We start from the raw sequence: 21071 nt of genomic DNA on the forward strand, positions 1-21071 counted from the left end.
GAATGCCCTCAGACCCCAGCCCTGATCACCTCGCCAGTGCATTGCTTGCATCTATTCCCCCCTCTAATCACACCTTGAGATAACCATCAATCACCTCCTGTCACCCCCTAGCACACCTACCCATCAGATCAGGCCCTAATTTGCCCCGTGTGGGCTCCTGATCACTCGGCCAAACCCTCAGATCCCCCTCAGACCCCCTTCCGATCACCTCCCCAGTGCATTCATTGCATCTATTTTCCCCTCATACCACCCCCTGAGACACCCATCAATCACCTCCTGTCACCCCCTAGCACTCCTATCCATCAGATCAGGCCCAATACAATCTGTCATCTAAAAGGCCACCCTGCTTATGACCGGTTCCACGAAATTCGGCCCCTCATAGACCACCTGTCATCAAAATTTTCAGATGCTTATACCCCTGAACAGTCATTTTGAGACATTTGGTTTCCAGACTACTCACGGTTTTGGGCCCGTAAAATGTCAGGGCGGTATAGGAACCCCACAAGTGACCCCATTTTAGAAAAAAAGACACCCCAAGGTATTCTGTTAGGTGTATGACGAGTTCATAGAAGATTTTATTTTTTGTCAAAAGTTAGCGGAAATTGATTTTTATTAGGTTTTTTCACAAAGTGTCATTTTTCACTAACTTGTGACAAAAAATAAAATCTTCTATGAACTCGCCATACTCCTAACGGAATACCTTGGGGTGTCTTCTTTCTAAAATGGGGTCATTAGTGGGGTTCCTATACTGCCCTGGCATTTTAGGGGCCCTAAACCGTGAGGAGTAGTCTTGAAACAAAAATGACCTGTGAAATCCTAAAGGTACTCATTGGACTTTGGGCCCCTTAGCGCAGTTAGGGTGCAAAAAAGTGCCACACATGTGGTATCGCCGTACTCGGGAGAAGTAGTAAAAAACATTTTTGGGGTGTATTTTTACACATACCCATGCTGGGTGGGAGAAAGATCTCTGTAAATGGACAATTGTGTGTAAAAAAAAAATCAAGATTGTCATTTACAGAGATTTTTCTCCCACCCAGCATGGGTATGTGTAAAAATACACCCCAAAACACATTATACTACTTCTCCTGAGTACGGCGATACCACATGTGTGGCACTTTTTTGCACCCTAACTGTGCTAAGGGGCCCAAAGTCCAATGAGTACCTTTAGGATTTCACAGGTCATTTTGCGGCATTTGATTTCCAGACTACTCCTCATGGTTTAGGGCCCCTAAAATGCCAGGGCAGTATAGGAACCCCACAAATGACCCCATTTTAGAAAGAAGACACCCCAAGGTATTCTGTTAGGACTATGGTGAGTTCATAGAAGATTTTATTTTTTGTCACAAGTTAGCGGAAAGTGACACTTTGTGAAAAAAAACAATACCAAATCAATTTCCGCTAACTTGTGACAAAAAATAAAATCTTCTATGAACTCACCATACTCCTAACGGAATACCTTGGGGTGTCTTCTTTCTAAAATGGGGTCATTTGCAGGGTTCCTATACTGCCCTGGCATTTTAGGGGCCCTAAACCGTGAGGAGTAGTCTGGAAATCAAATTCCGCAAAATGACCTGTGAAATCCTAAAGGTACTCATTGGACTTTGGGCCCCTTAGCACAGTTAGGGTGCAAAAAAGTGCCACACATGTGGTATTGCCGTACTCGGGAGAAGTAGTACAATGTGTTTTGGGGTGTATTTTTACACATACCCATGCTGGGTGGGAGAAATCTCTCTGTAAATGGACAATTGTGTGTAAAAAAAAATCAAGATTGTCATTTACAGAGATATTTCTCCCACCCAGCATGGGTATGTGTAAAAATACACCTCAAAACGCATTGTACTACTTCTCCTGAGTACGGCAATACCACATGTGTGGCACTTTTTTGCAGCCTAACTGCGCTAAGGGGTCCAAAGTCCAATGAGCACCTTTAGGCTTTACAGGGGTGCTTACAATTAGGCACCCCCCAAAATGCTAGGACAGTAAACACGCCCCACAAATGACCCCATTTTGGAAAGTAGACACTTCAAGGTATTCAGAGAGGGGCATGGTGAGTCCGTGGCAGATTTCATTTTTTTTTGTCGCAAGTTAGAAGAAATGGAAACTTTTTTATTTTATTTTTTTTGTCACAAAGTGTCATTTTCCGCTTACTTGTGACAAAAAATATCTTCTATGAACTCACTATGCCTCTCAGTGAATACTTTGGGATGTCTTCTTTCCAAAATGGGGTCATTTGGGGGGTATTTATACTATCCTGGAATTCTAGCCCCTCATGAAACATGACAGAGGGTCAGAAAAGTCATAGATGCTTGAAAATGGGAAAATTCACTTTTTGCACCATAGTTTGTAAACGCTATAACTTTTACCCAACCAATAAATATACACTGGGTTTTTTTTAATCAAAAACATGTTTGTCCACATTTTCCGCGCTGCATGTATACAGAAATTTTACTTTATTTGAAAAATGTCAGCACAGAAAGTTAAAAAAATCATTTTTTTGCCAAAATTCATGTCTTTTTTGATAATTATAATAAAAAGTAAAAATCGCAGCAGCCATCAAATAGCACCAAAAGAAAGCTTTATTAGTGACAAGAAAAGGAGCCAAAATTCATTTAGGTGGTAGGTTGTATGAGCGAGCAATAAACCGTGAAAGCCGCAGTGGTCTGAATGGAAAAAAAGTGGCCGGTCCTTAAAGAGACTCCGTAACAAAAATTGCATCCTGTTTTTTATCATCCTACAAGTTCCAAAAGCTATTCTAATGTGTTCTGGCTTACTGCAGCACGTTCTACTATCACCATCTCTGTAATAAATCAACTTATCTCTCTCTTGTCAGACTTGTCAGGCTGTGTCTGGAAGGCTGCCAAGTTCTTCAGTGTTGTGGTTCTGTGATGCATCTCCCTCCTCCAGGCCCCTCTCTGCACACTGCCTGTGTATTATTTAGATTAGTGCAGCTTCTCTCTGCTCTATTATCTTTTACAAGCTGGATAAATCGTCCTCTGAACTGGCTGGGCTTTCACATACTGAAGAATTACATACAGGCACAGCTGTCTGCACTCTGCAGGAAGAAACAGCCTGACACTTCAGTGGAAGATAGCTGCAGAGGGAAAGAAGCACACAAATGATCTCTTGAGATTAAAAAGGAAGGCTGTATACAGCCTGCTTGTGTATGGATGTATTTTCTATGTGTGGACATGCTGTACATCAACCTACTTCCTGTTTTGGTTGCCATTTTGTTTGTTTATAAACAAACTTTTTAAAACTGTTTTTAACCACTTTTAATGCGGCGGGGAGCGGCGAAATTGTGACAGAGGGTAATAGGAGATGTCCCCTAACGCACTGGTATGTTTACTTTTGTGCGATTTTAACAATACAGATTCTCTTTAAGGGGGGTAAAGCCCACGGTCCTCAAGTGGTTAATCTTTTCCAATATTGTCAATTTCAAGGCTCTTCTAGGCTTACTGTAAGCTGTGGTAAAATGATGCCTACTTGATCTGCGAGAATAAAAGCGATGATTTGCATTAATCCAGCCATAGTCCTGAACTATGGTATTAGTATCATGATTTTCACATTTGGTAATAACTGGAAATAATCCACTGTTAAGAGAAGGCATTGTTGTCTCTTATATAGCAAAATGGGATCCTTGTATGAGATTGTGGCCTTTTGTGTTCTGTTTAAACTTTTCTTCTGAGATCATTTGTCTATAACACAGGAGAGTCAAACCCCCATGCTGAACCGTATGCCCAACACAGACTCCTCTCCTCAGCGTGTGAGTTTTCCTGGTAATAAAAGATGGAAGGGCTCTCAGGCCAGAAACCCACTAGGAGTGATTTCTAATCGCTCATAATTTGAAAATGCTCTTGCTAATGCAATGCTATGGGGGGGATTTTTATAAAATTACATCGCTCAAGTGGGATCAAACCAATAGCATTACATTAGCCAGAGTTTTCAAATCACAAAGTGCTCAGAAAATCGCTCCTAGTGGGTTTCTGGCCTTACTCTGGTTTCACTGGAAATAGGAGAAATTAATACTTTCCTTTCCCTACTTACCAAAATCTAAGTTAGGCCAGTGTTCTAAATTTATAGTGAAATTCTACTATTGAGAAAAATGCAAAGTTTAAGCTTAGTTTGCTCTGTATTTTGCAACGATTAATGGCACGGATTACCAGTAATTTCATCCTGTTTATTCTATGGCCTCAATTCACTAAGCTTTATCAAGCGTTTGATAATTTACTTCAAGGGTAAAATCTTATTTTGAATTCACTTAAGTGTTCTAAATTAATTGAACATTTTATCGATAAAACATTTGATAAATATATAACACCTTAGTGAATTCAAAATTAGATTTTACCTGTGAGGTACATTATCAAAAGTTTGATAAAGTGTTTGATAAAGCTTAGTGAATTGAGGCCATTCTGTCAGTCTACAAATTAATTTAAAAAAGACACTGAATCCAAGACACAGAATCCCAGTGACATACTTCCTGCCCAACAGGGAGTATGTCATTAGCCAGGGGCAGGCCTATGCGTCGCCACGCAGTAGGTTCATATGAAGCCTAATTTCTGCATCCCAAAATCTAAGAGTAAAATCAGCCGCAAAGGACATCCTAAACTGAGAGGTTTATGGAGGCTGCCATATGTATTTCCTTTTAAACCATACCAGTTGCCTTTCATCCTGCTGATCACTCTGGAGCAGTAGTGTCTGAATCACACACCTAAAACATTTATGCGGAAAATACAGTCCCACTTCAGTCAGAAACAGCTGATCTGCATGCTTGTTCAGGGTATATGGCTAAAAGGATGAGAGGCAGAGCATCAGCACAACAGCTAGACATTGTGTATTTTTTAAAAAATAAATGTCAGCCTCCATATCTCTCTCAGTTCAGGTGTCCTTTAAGGTAAAATGTAGGGGCTAAATGGGGTATAGCCAATCAAGCAGCAATATCAGTTAACCCTTTGAACATTCTCTAGCAAATACTGCAGACTAGCGAGTAGAGGTCTTAGTTTGCATTAAAAAAAGCATGGTTTTGCGTAGTCACAAGGGCCACGTAGAGGCTCCCTTGAATTTGAATGTGTCCGAATTTTGGCCCTATAACTTGCATAATGCAACATGCAAGCACACCGTGCATCAACCAATCAAAAGATTGGGAGCAAATATCCTATTTCCACTTGCATGTGCTGCAATCTGTGGAATTGCTGTCAATACTACATGCACTTGTCACTGTAGGTAATCTGTGATTGTTTTAATTGCATTATACAACATATTTAATCCACAGTCATTTGAAAAACTGAAACAAAGCTGAAGGGAAAGAAGGAATATGGATGTTGCTGTTGTCTTAGAACAATGATTTGCTGTCTGGCTGTTATGTTGATCCTTAGCCTTTAAAGGGGTGGGTGGAACTTCTTCTCTTTGGCCCTAACCATATATCCATGTGGAGTGTGCTATGTTTCGCCCAGAAATGTCTGCAGCAACTGGCAGTTCAAAGATTCTGCCTGTGGCTCGTGCTCCTGGCCGGCACAATACATGCTGGGAGATGTAGTCTGTAGATGTATGTACAGAGACTACATCTGTCGGCAAGTGGCGCTTTGAACTGCCGGTTGTTATAGACCGTTCCCAGGGAACATGGTGCTCTCCAAATGGAGGGGGGGGGTTCTAGAAAAAAAATGTATCCTAGCCTGTGTGCCCACTGCACTTCTTGCATGGCTGACTCAGAGCAAGTCCGCAGGTTAGGTGTTTTCACTCTTTTTTTTCTTTACAGTTTACACTAGGTATACTATGATCTGAACAAAAGCGACATTTCATAGGCGCTTTCTTTCTACCAGTCCTGTAATTTGTGTTTTTTTTTTCTTCTTCTATCCCGAAGGTGTTTTGGTCTGATTCCTCAGCGTCGTTGGTCACCAAATCTTCAGCAGAAATTTCTGAGCTTGTATCGAAGGTAATGGTTTAATAATCACATTAACGTATTCTGCTAGACGCGTATGTTTATATTCCGGTAATAATGAACTTGTGGCTATCCAACAACAATAACAAAACATTTGTAAAGTACTTTTCATCCATAAGACCCAAAGAACATAATCTTATTTCAGATCAGAACATAATGCTGTGTTACAGGGGAAAAAGTTGTGAGATCATAACTTCCAGACTAAACAGGTGTCTTTTTAGTTTGTTTTTTTAAATGCTTCCAGGGAAGTGTGGCAAGGCATTTTGAAAGGTAGGGGCAGCATGACAGAAGGCTCTGGCGCCAAAAGTTTTCAGTTGGACTCTGGGGGTGGTCAAGTTATTAGATCCTGTTGATCTGTCATGGGAGGGGTGGCGCCATTATAGCAAATCCAGACTGTCATGGTGCATGCTGAGTAGTTCTGCCACAACTGAAGAAGTACATGTTGACTTTGTACTAAGTGCCACTCATCTCTTTTTGCAGCTCTCCCATCTGTATTCAGAAGATTTGGAAAAATGCATTCCTTACCGTGGAGGCATGGACTCCTATTCCATGGACAGGAACCAAATGGATCTGGATGTAGATCTCCGGTATGAGCTTTCACATCACACCACTGGCTGTCTTAACTTTTCTGACATTTCCCTGCAGCCTCTGTAAAGAAGGATTACAAAGCAGATCCTACAGAGGCTTCCCACGCCATCCTGCAGAACACCGCTTCTTGGCAGGACGCACTGAAAGCTCGTAGCCATGCTCCCGTATGTGAACCAGAGCGGCCGCAATGCACAGGACGGCTGAGCAGTAGTAGGGAGCTGCTTGGCAGAAAAAGCCGAGCCGGTTTGGCTCCATGCTACTGTTCTGTTGTGGCTGTCCCCTTGTCAATGAAGTTCAGGGTCCCAGCGCTGAGACGGCGAGGTGCAGGAGACAGGTACCCTTTAAAATAAATGTATTCAATTTTAAACCTCATTCCCTCTCTCACTTATTATCTGCATTGAAAGATCTCTTAAAACTGCTTTCTGCCCCAGAAAGGTTTTGAGCTAAGATTAAAGCCGAACTGAAGATTGACCCTAAAACAAAGAATTTCACTTACCTAGGCCGATCCTCATTGATCCTCCGTTCTCCTGCCGTCGTACAGCTCCGTTACCGCCGACTTTTAAGTCAACGACATCTGTGCCTTTGTAGTGCTGGCCATGTGTATCCTTCTTTAAGTTCCCGTCCCAATAGAATCCTGCACAATAGGCACATGACTCTGTCCGCCTCCTATCGCATATTTATATTACGATAGGAGGGGGACAGCAGCAGATTGGAGCATGGATCGCATGACCATGCAATGGCAGGCAAAACAGTATGTTAACCCCCGCCTAACGCCGATCGGCATCGGGAGGGTGGCAGCCCCAGGACCGCCTAACGCCGAAAGGCGTCAAGTCCTGGGGCGGGGTTTTGCAGGAGATCTCACACGCCGATGCGCACGCATCTCCGCTTGAATTGGTCTCCCAGTGGCGCTCGCCGCTAGGAGACTGTTAAACGGTGAAATCGCCGTCTATTTACATTGTACAGCACTGCGATCTACGGCAGCGCTGTACTAGGGACAGCGGTGTCACTCGGCTGTCCCTTAGAGCGGCTCAAGAGCGATCGGCTCTTATAGGCTGATGCTGATCACTGTGATTGGCTGGTGGAGGCAGGAAAAAATAAATACAAAAATACACAAATTTATTTTAAAAAAACAAAAACACACACATAAAAAAAAATAAACACTGCAGCAGCAATCTGAGCCCACCAACTCTGTTGGTGGACAGAAAAGGGGGAGGGGGATTCATATGTGTGGTAAGTTGTATGGCCCTGCAGCGAGCTCATAAAAGACACCCGAAGCAAAAATAAACTAATGAAATAAACAATTGTATCTATCTTCCTTCTCCTAAAAATGACTTATTAAGATATTCCACAGTTTTATTTTATGTTTAAATCTACTTTTTACGTTTTAACTGTTTTTTATTGTTTTTGCTCAATGACACATTCATTGAAGTATGCCAGAGCTATTGACCCTTTTTTATCTCTGTCCTGCTCTTAGAAGGCATTTTCTGCTTGGAAAGAGTTTTATAGTTTGAATTTCTTATCAGTGAGGGTCACACTGTAGTCACTTCCTGTCTGAGTCAGGACTGAGTCAGCCACTTACATACCTGATATTTAACTCTTTCAGGCAGAGAAAGAAAAAAGGAACACAGCATAGCTATTTGTGTGCTAGGCACTGTACATACACATGTCTATCTCATCATGTCACACGTCACTTCGGGTATCCCTTAACCATTTACCGCCATCCTAACGTATTAAAACGTCATGCTTACCTCTATTAACGGCAACATGACGTTTTAATATGTCGCGCATTCCCGCCACTGCTACCGCCATGTCCGCGCCGCTGTTTCCGTCGGGATCCCGTGCTGGGTGATTGGGGAAGAAGACCGAACGGTCCACTACCCAATCGCAGTGCCTGGAGTGAATGGACGTGACCGCGAACAGCGGCTACGTCCATTCACATAAACAGGAAATGTAACAATTAATAAAGTGTGTAAAAAAAAAAAAAAAGTGAACACTTCCTATAACGAGTGTTCACTAGCGCCATCTGGTGGACAAAAAGTATATTACATCTACAAAGTACATACACGTCATTAATAAAATTACACTTCCAACCCTCCCCCCCCCCCCCCCCCCCCCCCCAAAAAAAAAACACTTGTAAAAAAAAAAAAGCTTAAAAAAAAAAGTTGCCTTAGGGCCCTTTCACACTAGAGGGCTTTTTCGGCGTTTTAACGCCACGGCCAAAGTGAGCGTTTTCCAAGGTAAAATGAAAGTCCATAGACTTTCATTTTACCCTTTCACATCTAACGCCGCGTTTTGGAGCGTTGCGTTTCAACGCTCCCAGCCGCTTTTTCTGGGCCTACCGCGGCGTTTCTTATTACAATTGATAGTGATGTATTGGCGTTAAAACGCCTTCAAAACGCCTGCAGCCAAAACGCAGCGTTTTAGCCTTTTACCGCTGCCTGTAGTGTGAAAGAGCCCTTAGGGACTCAGCTTTTTTTAATCTATATTTTATGGGGGGAAATTAATTTTAATTTATTACATAGGGGCTTGTAATTTATGGCCAGAACAAAAAAAAAAACAGAACAGAAAAATAACACTTACATAGTTACATAGTTATTTTGGTTGAAAAAAGACATACGTCCATCGAGTTCAACCAGTATTTCAAAATAATATACTGTCGCCGTACATTGTGATAGGGACATAATTTAAACGGTTTAATAATCGGGAAAACTGGGCAAATAAAACGTGTTTGTTTTATCCACAGGAGAATGTTTAATTTTAAAACTATAATGGCTTAAAACTGAGAAATAATAATTTTTTTTCTTTTTTTTTCTGTTTTTCTCATTAAAACTCATTTAGAATAAAAAAATTCTTAGCAAATTGTACTATCCACAGAAAGCCTAATTGGTGGCGAAAAAAACGAGGTATAGATCATTTTCTTGTGATAAGTAGTAATAAGGCTATTAGGGAATAAAAGGGAGGAGCACTGACAATTGAAAATTGCTCTGGTCCGTTAGGATAAAAACCCTTGGGGGTGAACTGGTTAAAGCTGCAGAGCCCTAAATTGTAAAAAATAGCCGGGTCATTAGGGGAGTGTAAACCTATGGTCCTGAAGTGGTTAAAAGGCACATAAAGTGAAACTAATGTAGCCAGTTGCCAGTTTAGCTTACCTGGGCCTTCATATAGGAATGAGGGAAATGGGCAACCCTTCAGTTATATTCCTAGAGCTGAGCCTTTTTCCAGAAGATATAGGTTAAATGAACACTGTGTTCTGCTTTGCAGGTGCCTGTTGTCCCTACCTCCTCACATACTAAAGAGTGACCTTATCAAGAAATTCTTCAATAGTCTAAACTACCAGTCTCATCAAAGCTTGAGTGAGTGTCTTAAAGCTGAGAACTTTCATGTTTGTCTGCTTTCCATAACCCTCTTCAGGGTGGCTGTGTCTGCATTTTTTTTTCACTAGAATTGATATTTGTCTTCTGCCCATAATTTTAGCGACCTTAAAGGGAACCTTAACTCCCAAAAAAACATGGGTTTCACTTACCTGGGGCATCTACCAGCCCCCTGCAGCCATCCTGTGCCCTCGCAACCACTCATGGCTCCTCCGGTCCCCCGCTGCCAGCTTTCTGCACCAGTGGTAATGCGTAAAAATGTATGCATGGTGGCCAGCCGACTCCCCGTCGGCAAAAATGAAACTAGCTGGCAGCGGGGGTGACTGCAAGGGCACAGGATGGCTGCAGGGGGCTGGTAGATGCCCCAGGTAAGTGAAACTCATGTTTTGAGTTAAGGTTCCCTTTAAATACAGATACCCACCTATGTAGAGGGAAGCCTTCCCAATGCTCGGTCCACCACTGCCCACCTGCACCTTCATGACTCCTCGGAAGGCTTTGGAAGCACTAGTGTCCCCAGGTGCTTCTGAAGACTGGTGCACCTGTACTGCCCAAGCCAGAACTTGCGCCTGAGCAGTACAGATCTAGCTCGTTTTCGGAAGTACTTAAGGATGCAAGTATCTTCCGAGGCCTTCCAAAGGCTTATTCGACCAGTTGGTTGAATAAACTTCAATGAGGAGGACAACGGTGGACTGAGGCCATGGCTCTGAGATCCAGGGCCTTCCTTCTCCATAGGCGAGTAGCTTACTTCATGCAACAACCATCACTGTCTTCAGCTCCTTATTTTCTCTTTCTGACACCAACCCCTGCCTTTTCCCATACATTCCATCATGGCACCTTCCTCTCTATTCGTGGCTTCTATTTATGTGGCCATTCCCATCATAACTTCATCTCTGGATCTTCTTCTTCATTTTTACCTTCATGGCTCAGTGTTCACTATACTTTTTTCCATGATCGTGGTGAGCGTACAAGACCAGCTGACTTGTTTGTGTTTGTATACAGGTCCCAGCACCCCATCCCATGTTAAAGTGACCACCACATTGAGCCCCCCTGTACGGTATGTAAACCCCAAATGATGGAAAGTAATTAACGTAGTCTCTAAAGGATTCATTAAAAGGTCTTGTTTGTGCAATAAAAGATATTTAGGATTCACAGATGTTTCCAGTCTAACCTTTCTTTGAAGATTGCACAATCCAGCAACCCAACCAAAGTTCAGAAAAAACAAGCTGTGCATCCTCAGTGTTTGGGGCCTGCACTTTGTGTAAGCACAACTTGTCTGTGTTCAATGGATGCTATTGAAGGACTTGTAATCTGCAGATCGGTGTTGGATTGTGCATTCTTCAATAAGGTTGGAATTGGAAACGGTGGCAACTTCCAGATAACTTTTATTTCACGGCTAGAGCATTGTTGTTTTGTGTTTGTTTTTCTTTAAACTACGCACCCAAAGCAGTTTTCACGGTTAAGTGAACTTGGTTTCATCAGCAAGCTCCTCCTCCTGGGCAATGGTTACATCCTTGTTAGCTTAAATGTTAATTTTTTATTATCCTCTAAGTATCCTTAAAACTAGTAGACTTAGAGGATACCTGAACTGAGAGGGATATGAGGGCTGCCATATTTATTTCTTAATAAACCATTTCATTTTGCCTGCAGTCCTGCGGATCACAAGCCTGAAACAAGCATGCAACTTAAAGGAACTCCGAGCTCAAATTAAAAACGAAATCTGTACTCATCTGGGGCTTTCTGCAGCCCAGTGTAGGTCAGGAGGTCCCACGGCGTCCATCTGGCTCTTCTTCCAGGGCCTGACCAGAAATGGCTCCCCGGCAACACTGGGCCCAAGTGTCGGGCTCCTTCTTCCTGAAAAGTCACGTCTGTTGTCACCACGTCGGCCGCCTCGTGTCATCACGGCGGCCGGCGTAGCAGTACGGCGCATGCGCGATTAAATCGCGCATGCGCCGTACTGTCACACGTGATGACGCGAGGTGGCCGGCGTGGTGACGATAGACGTGATGTTTCAGGAAGAAGGAGGCCGACACCTCGCGCCCAGTGTCGCTGGGGAGCCATTTCCGGCCAGGCCCTGGGAGAAAAGCCACATGGACGCTGTGGGACCTCCCGACCTACACTGGGCTGCAGAAAGGCCCCAGTTGAGTACCAATTTCGTTTTTATTTTGAGCTCTGAGTCCCTTTAAAGTGGACCCAAATTAAGAAATACAGGATTTCAGAAATAAAATCTATTTTCTAACTTATAATAATATATATCAGCCTTTTTTCAGCTGCATGATGACAAATATAAAATATTTTACATTTATTGCCGGGACAGAATCCGGGAGACACCGGCTGCTACTGATTGTCACAGGGGAGGTGATATCGGCTTGTGTGAGATTTCACATAGACGACGCCCCTGTGAGGCAGGGTAGCTGATGGCAAACACACCCATGATCTAAAACCTCCTACTAAGCTCAGAAGTAAGAAGTAAGAATAACCCTAGTTATGAAAAAGAGAAGGGTGAAAAGCATGCACTGAAATGCTTATTATTATTGCCTCTGACACAGGAGACCAGGGTTCGAATCTCGGCTCTGCCTGTTCAGTAAGCCAGCACCTATTCAGTAGGAGACCTTAGGCAAGTTTCCCTAACACTGCTACTGCCTATAGAGCGCGCCCTAGTGGCTGCAGCTCTGGCGCTTTGAGTCCGCCAGGAGAAAAGCGCGATATAAATGTTATTTGTCTTGTCTTATAGGCTTGAAGGAGTGTTTATTTATCTTTGTTTGTGTCAGAGTGGTGCAACTAAATATTTTGAATAAAAAAAAAATGTTTGGTTTGGGTACGCTTTAAGTCCGACTATATTTCCCTTTAAGCAACTGGTATTATTTAAAAGAAAATAATTATGGCAGCCTCCATTTCCCTCTCAGTTCAGGTGTCCTTTAAAGTGTACCGGAGAGGTCAGTGTAAACAGATTTTTATTTTTTTTTACCAACCCGGGGCTTGCTCCAGCCCCATAGGCATGGATGCGTCCCTCGCAGTCCTTCGTTTAGCGGCAATCAACCCCGGTATCTGGCTCAGTGATGATAGCTGCAGTGACGTCAGCCCGGTATCTGGCTCAGTGACGCCTTCTGCGCAGAAGACCATAGCTGACGTCCCTGAATCAGACTGGAGTCGACCGAGCCAGATACCGGTTCTGATTGCGGACGAACGAAAGCATTTAGGAGGACGGCGAGGGACTCGTCCATGCTTATGTGGCTGGAGGATGCCCCGGGTAAGTATCAAATCTTTTTACATTGACCTCTCTGGTTTTCTTTTAAGTATACGGCTATACAAAAGTTGTTTGAAACTTCCAACAGATTTTGCAGTATCAAACAGCAGTCTGATGTGGTATGTGTGGTTTTTTCTTTTTATGCTCTTCATGAAATCAGTTTAACTTTTTTTTTCAGTGTATATATTGTATGTCTGCATTTTTTGGCTGTGTAAAACAATGACTGAGTGCATTCATGTGTCATCCCACGCAGGCCTATATGCGGTGTCGCTAGTATCCAGTCTTCCCAAGGCAGTATTGCGTTACACCACGGTGTAGCCACCATGAGTATGACACCATGTTCCAGCTCCTCCACAGTGACATACCGACCACAGGTGGAGACCTCTCCCTCTATGTCCATCACTCCCAGCGTGCCAAGTCCTCAGACTCAAGAACAGCAGGACATACTGGAGTGGCTACGCAAGCTGCGCCTGCACAAATACTACGCAGTATTCAGCCAGTTGTCCATGAAGAAGGTAATGATGACAGACGTTTGGGTTCTGCCATGGTAGACCAGAGAATGCAGATGAAAGTTTACCCCTAAAATGAAAGAGATTGTGAGCTAAGCCCATGGTGGGTTAGATTACCTTCTGCTGATACGCCTCATGCTACTTGTTCTCTTTGAGGTCCCTCCCTTTCTTATGCTTTTCAATATTCATTTGGCACCTCAGTCTAATATTCTCCTGGAAGCTCAACTGGCGGTGAACGAGAACTTGTGAGTCAAAGGACAGCTGAAGTGAGAAAAATATGGAGGCTGCTATATTTATTTCCTTTTAATCAATACCAGTTGCCTGGCAGTCCTGCTGATCTATGTGGCTAAAGTAGTGTCTGGATCATACACCTGAAACAAGCATGCAGCTAATCTTGTCAGAGCTGACCATAATGCCAGAAACACCTGATCTGCTGCATGCTTGTTCAGGGTCTATGGCTAAAAGTATTAGAGGCAGAGGGTCAGCAGGACAGCCAGGCAACTAGTATGGTTTAGACAGATTAAACAAATTGATTGGGGTCACACAACCTTCTAAAGTATTCCAAAAATGTATCTTTATTATTTGCATAGCTACAACCCCCCCCCCCCCCCCCCCATAAATACCCATAATATCAATACATAAATCCCAAACAATTTAAAAACACCAATTGCGGAGCATACACAGCTATATGCATGTAAGCTATCTATGGTGATGCTTGTATATTAGGTATAGCTTATCCTGGCCAGGAAATATACTATGCCACCATCACATTCATCTGTGCATACTCCCTCCTTTCACACTTGTGCCACAAGCTAGTCAGAATGTTGGGGGGCCCCCTGTATCAAAACAATGGTTTCAGATTAGCTGTAGATCCAGCAGGATGCACTCCATTTGTTATGCACAGTACATTTGGCCGCCGCATATAGCCTGGCAGCATTGGTTGGTCTCACCCCTCCACTCGTCTGCTACTGGTCCACGGTGTGTCCCGGGTTAAAATTCAATGGCCACTCAGTCCTGCTCTGCTCGCGCTGGGGTCAGCAGACGGCCTCCTCACAGTGCTGTGTTCCGGCGAGATGCAAGACGCCAGACGCCTGGATACCATCAAGCACGTGTGAGAGGGATTGCTACGTCACACGCATCCGCGTTAGCTCCGCCCACCGACACGTTTCATGTCCTCATTGGACGTTTCATCAGGGTGTGTCCATGCCTATTCCTATCCCGTCCTTTGTATCCATCTTGACTCCACCCATTATCTCCGTTGTCATGCCAGTCACATTATCCTATACGGAGATTCGTCCTGGGAGGAGTTTTGTGTGAACAACAACTACTTCATATGCATGTTGTACAATGGCTCGCATCCACATCTTTTGTTACATACAATAGTAAAGTTTATATTGGAAGAGTCGGGCTTACGGCAGAGTTATTTTCCTATTCAGGCCAAGCCGAGTCACAGGCAAACATACTAATAATGGTATTTAGATTATTCCGTATCCTTACCAATACTATTCCTTATATATGCAGTCACATTTTCAACTTAGAGTTCAGATATATTTGGACAATGCCTCCACTTTTCCGCCATTCCACAATGGCATCCATATGAAATCATAATTGATTTATTCATATTCATTTATGCACATAAGGCACACTTAAAGGCACAATCCATATTTGTGGCACAGTTCATGCACTGCGGATCCACACACAACTCATGCTTTGCCCTTATATTTAATCCATTCCTGAGATTCAAACACTGAAAAACTACTAGGATCCCACTCAGGGGGCATAACATTAGCTATACCTGTTTATTCTGAGAAAGGGGGATAGGTCCAATTCTGCATTGAGTCCACCCGGGGTCACACTACCGAGTTTAAAGATCCTCATGGCTTCCTTGCAGTAAAGGACCTCATCAAAATCACCCCTTCTCCCAGAGATTTTCAGATTATAAATTCCCCTAACTGAGGTCCCCCTCAAGCTATTCTGATGATGAACCCTATAATGATCATAGATTATACCTGTAGCCTTTCCACTTGTAATCTTACAAAAGTGCTCCAACACTCTCTCTTTTAGTGCTCTTTTAGTTTTGCCAATGTATTTTAGGCCGCAAGGGCATTGTATCATGTATACTACTTTTTTTGTATCACAGTTTATAAAGGACCTGATAGTATATTCCTTTTCTCCCCTGCAGTCAAAAAATGCATTGGTACGGTCCACATAGGGACACATTTTGCATTTAGAGCACTTAAACATCCCTGTAGGTTTTCTCTGGTCAAGCCATGTAGAAGGATTTTTCTGTAGTTCACTATGTACCAAGACCGCCTTGCTGTTAGAAGTGGTCTTGGCCCTACAATTCTTGCCACTTCTCTATTGGAAGTCAGAATAGGCCAAAACGTATTTAAAAGTTCCCGTAAGTGTCCCCAATGGGCTCCAAAGCCGGTTATAAGGCGCATATGTCCCTCCCCCTCCGCCCTTCGCGGCATCCCTCCGAGGGCCAGCAATTCTTGCCGGTCCTGGTTCCATGCCCTTTTCAATGCTTTACGCAGTACCGAGTGTGTATATCCACGTTCTCGGAATCTCTGATACATCATCCGGGCCTCCTGTCTGAAGTCATCTTCTCTACCGCAGTTCCTCCTAAGCCGGAGGAACTGTCCATATGGAATTCCCTTCTTTAGTGACTGTGGATGATGACTTCCTGCATGCAATACCGTATTGCCTGCTGTAGTTTTACGAAAGGACATTGTGACCACCCTCTGTCCCTCAATTTTCAGCATGAGATCCAAAAAAGGTATCTCCATACCAAAAGAGAAGGTCAAACGGATATTTTTATCATTGATATTGTTTGGACACAAATTGTTCCAATTCAGTTTTGGTACCCTTCCAGACCATTAAGACGTCTATAAATCTGATCCAGAGGGCGACGTGTGCACCATACTCTGGGCTAGAGAAAACTTGTTCCCTCTCCCAGAGTCCCAAATGCAAACATGCATAGGCTGGTGCACACAACGCCCCCATCGACGTTCCACGTAGTTGCTGATAATAGCATCCATCAAAGATAAAGCAATTCCGCAGTTTTAATAGAATTTGCCTACTGAACCCCAATTATACCTTGTGGAAATGTGTGCAATGGCTTATACAATAGGGGATGAACTAGATGGTGAGATAGCTGCCAGCTTCTCTACTACAAATATGGATAACAATGATGACATAAATGAATTGAAAGAACTATTTTTCATACATAAGGGGCTACTTATTAAACAGTTGAAACGAAAATGGAATGCCTCACTTCTGGAATCATATGTTAAGGCTGGAGTTATTCCTGATGGGATTCTTAAAAGAATTATTCCTGCTGGTAATTTACTAACACCTCGATTCGTGGAAAAATGGAAAGAAAAATCATTAGAACGAGGACTAGAAATATTAAAAATGATGGCAGATGAGAGAGAACAATTACAGGAAATTACTAGTGAAGTTATGGAGAGTGTAGCAGAATTGAATACGTTTAGTGAACATGCTGAATTTAATTCCTTTAATGACAATTTAAGAAAACAAATCGAAAGAATTCAGGCTACGATCAAAAAACAAAAACTTTTGTTTTCAGAAAGAGTTTCAGAAAAATTTAGCAAGATGGGACTCGGATGAGGCCCTCAGGGCCCTTTCCCACTAGCAATCGCTAGCGTTCACGCTGAACGCTAGCGATTGCTGAATCGCAATTACCGGCGATTCCCTGACGTTCGCGGCCCCGATTTTGCTATGCTATGCACTGAATAACAAAATCGCGGCAAATATCGCTCCGCTTCGCGTTCCTGGCAAAAACGAATCGCGGTAGTGGAAATTACCTACCACGATTCCTATGTTAAAAAGCAAACCGTAGCGATTGTAAAATCGCTAGCGGTTTGCGTTTTTGCGATTCAGCCAGCGCTGGTGGAAAAGGGCCCTCAATCCTATCAATCGTATTGAGCAAAAGAAAGCGAAAAGGAATGATAGGCGGGGGTCAGCAGGACTAGATAGTCTAGAACCTTCCAGCATAGACACAGATGTATCTGGTAGTAGTCGTAAATCAGTCACTTTTTTAGAAGAGAATACCCCCAACAGAGGAAGAGGCAGAGGCAGAAAAGGCAGGGGAAGAGGCCGAGGCAGGGGGAGGGACAGAAGGGAATGAATGGACAGGAAAAGGAGGAAATCCCAGGCAGAATAACGCGCAGTGGGAGCCAGAAGAAATAAAAATTACGGAACGAGGAATTGGTAATGAAGCCAGCAGGAATGTCATTAATTTGTCAAAATTTAATCTGAATGAAACAGATATCTCATTACTTGAGAAGGGGCTCTCTTTCTCCCCTATGGTATCAGGGGATATATTTGAAATATATAAGGACATCTATTTGTTCTTGAGGAAGGTAACATTGAAGCTAACGTTTGGTGAGAATAACCAGGCGAACGCTGATGCGCCTTATAACCGGCTTTGGAGCCCATTGGGGACATTTACGGGAACTTTTAAATACGTTTTGGCCTATTCTGACTTCCGATAGAGAAGTGGCAAGAATTGTAGGGCCAAGACCACTTCTAACAGCAAGGCGGTCTTGTTACATAGTGAACTACAGAAAAATCCTTCTACATGGCTTGACCAGAGAAAACCTACAGGGATGTTTAAGTGCTCTAAATGCAAAATGTGTCCCTATGTGGACCGTACCAATGCATTTTTGACTGCAGGGGAGAAAAGGAATATACTATCAGGTCCTTTATAAACTGTGATACAAAAAAGTAGTATACATGATACAATGCCCTTGCGGCCTAAAATACATTGGCAAAACTAAAAGAGAGAGTGTTGGAGCACTTTTGTAAGTTTACAAGTGGAAAGGCTACAGGTATAATCTATGATCATTATAGGGATCATCATCAGAATAGCTTGAGGGGGACCTCAGTTAGGGGAATTTATAATCTGAAAATCTCTGGGAGAAGGGGTGATTTTGATGAGGTCCTTTACTGCAAGGAAGCCATGAGGATCTTTAAACTCGGTAGTGTGACCCCGGGTGGACTCAATGCAGAATTGGACCTATCCCCCTTTCTCAGAATAAACAGGTATAGCTAATGTTATGCCCCCTGAGTGGGATCCTAGTAGTTTTTCAGTGTTTGAATCTCAGGAATGGATTAAATATAAGGGCAAAGCATGAGTTGTGTGTGGATCCGCAGTGCATGAACTGTGCCACAAATATGGATTGTGCCTTTAAGTGTGCCTTATGTGCATAAATGAATATGAATAAATCAATTATGATTTCATATGGATGCCATTGTGGAATGGCGGAAAAGTGGAGGAATTGTCCAAATATATCTGAACTCTAAGTTGAAAATGTGACTGCATATATAAGGAATAGTATTGGTAAGGATACGGAATAATCTAAATACCATTATTAGTATGTTTGCCTGTGACTCGGCTTGGCCTGAATAGGAAAATAACTCTGCCGTAAGCCCGACTCTTCCAATATAAACTTTACTATTGTATGTAACAAAAGATGTGGATGCGAGCCATTGTACAACATGCATATGAAGTAGTTGTAGAAAAACACTCGGAAACACCGCTCACACAGAAACGGACAGTGCTGGAACCAGGATGGCCAAGTCCTTAAAACAACAATGAAGAAGAGGAGAAGGTCCGCACGTTGTCCTAAAAAGAGTCCTTTATTATGGACGTATCCAATTCAGTAAACACAGTCACCCATCTCCAGCTGACATGTTTCGGACCAGATGGTCCTTAATCATAGCTGAAGTACATATGACACAGGAAGAGCCTATATACCCTCCTCCTGTGGGGGAGGCGGCCCTGAAACCAGGGATAGCCTTCTAATCCACAAAAAGAGGGGATATTAACAATAATAGGCATATTAAAATTAATAAAAAACAACTCAAACAGTGATATGATACAAATAGTAAAATGAGGGAGAACGATAGAAGCGGGCTCAGGTGCAAAATTAGGTAATAAGGGCCAAATCCCACCGGGAATTTAAACCACTAGGGGATCTCGTACCCAACCTATAGATCCATAAAGCCTCCCGGCTTTTTAATTGTTTGGTAATATCCCCACCCCTGGTGCTTTGAGAAATCCTTTCCAGGCCGTGGTAGGAAAAGGAAGACATGTCGCCATGATGGACTTGGCGAAAATGTTTCGCCACATTCGAAATATTGGTACTCAACCAACCTGGACCACAGTAGTGTTCAGCCATTCTCGCACGTAAAGATCTAGTGGTACATCCTACATATTGGATGGCGCACTCGCTACAATTGACCAAATATATGACGTATCGAGTGCCACAATTGATAAACTGTTTGATAGGAAACCTATGGCCATTCGCAGCGGAAATCGCTTCCTGGGTTCGGGTATGGACATTGCAATAGTGACATGTCCTCAAACCACACCTATATGAGCCCGTCACATCAAGCCAGGTACGGTTCGCAGACCCAGAATTAAATAAACTTGGAGATAGTGATCGGGCCAGAGTGGGAGCACGCCTGCTCGCAAAGCGCACCCCCTGCTTTATGACATTACGCAAATCCTCATCCCCCTCCAGAATCGGGAGGTATTTTTTGAGGATTGAAACGATTTCATTGTATTCAACACTGTAAGTTGTCACAAAGGTAGGTTTAGGGGACTTGACCCCAGTATAATCTCTATTGTCTAAAAGTTGGTTCCTATCCCTAGACAATGCCCGGGCTTTACCCCTCTTAATCATCGGTTCTGGGTAGCCCCTCTCCCGCAGCCTGGCTTCAACTTTCCCAAATTCCTCCTCGAGCCAAGCAGCCTCCGAACAATTGCGGCGGGCTCTAATAAACTCCCCAACAGGGACCCCGCGGATAGTATGTGTCGGATGACAGCTGGTGGCTCGAAGGGTAGTATTGCCACTGCTGGGTTTACGGTAGGTCTTAGAGAGTATCGTCCCCCTAATTGAATCACCAACCAGGGTGACATCCAAATAATCAATGGAATCTTTACGCCAGTTGAAAGTGAACTGTAGATTAAGGGTATTGCAATTGAAGTAGTTCAACAACAAAGGGATATCCTCAGGTGCCCCTTTCCAGATGACCAAGAGGTCGTCGATGTACCTCCCATACCACGCAACATCCCCCAGAAGGCGGCTCTCACCCCCAAAGACGTGGCACTCCTCCCACCATCCCATGTAGAGATTGGCTAAGGACGGGGAAAATTTGGCCCCCATGGAGGCGCCACATCTCTGGAGGTAGAAACCGCCATCAAACATGAAATAGTTGCGGGTCAGGAGGTACTCGACGGTCATACAAATAAAAGTCTGAAGGTCCTCAGGATACGTAGAGTATCTAGTGAGGTGATACTTAATGGCTCTAATGGCATGATGGTGGGGTATACATGAGTAGAGGGCCTTAACATCGATAGTGATCCAATGGTATTGTGCCTTCCAGACAAA

The 21071-nt window shown here is 43.4% G+C and overlaps 1 protein-coding gene across 2 annotated transcripts in view; it reads left to right on the plus strand.

The window, feature by feature from the left end:
* The window catches only part of ZCCHC14 (zinc finger CCHC-type containing 14), a 112868-nt gene that overhangs the window by 62318 nt on the left and 29479 nt on the right, over positions 1-21071 (plus strand). For both annotated transcript variants that reach the window (XM_068261091.1, XM_068261092.1), the window contains exons 5-9: positions 5858-5929; positions 6416-6522; positions 9785-9876; positions 10894-10948; positions 13392-13653. In XM_068261091.1, coding sequence (XP_068117192.1) covers positions 5858-5929; positions 6416-6522; positions 9785-9876; positions 10894-10948; positions 13392-13653 — 588 coding nt within the window. The remainder of the gene's footprint in view (positions 1-5857; positions 5930-6415; positions 6523-9784; positions 9877-10893; positions 10949-13391; positions 13654-21071) is intronic.

The sequence above is a fragment of the Hyperolius riggenbachi genome, chromosome 11 (genome assembly GCF_040937935.1).
Source record: "Hyperolius riggenbachi isolate aHypRig1 chromosome 11, aHypRig1.pri, whole genome shotgun sequence".
NCBI lineage: Eukaryota > Metazoa > Chordata > Amphibia > Anura > Hyperoliidae > Hyperolius > Hyperolius riggenbachi.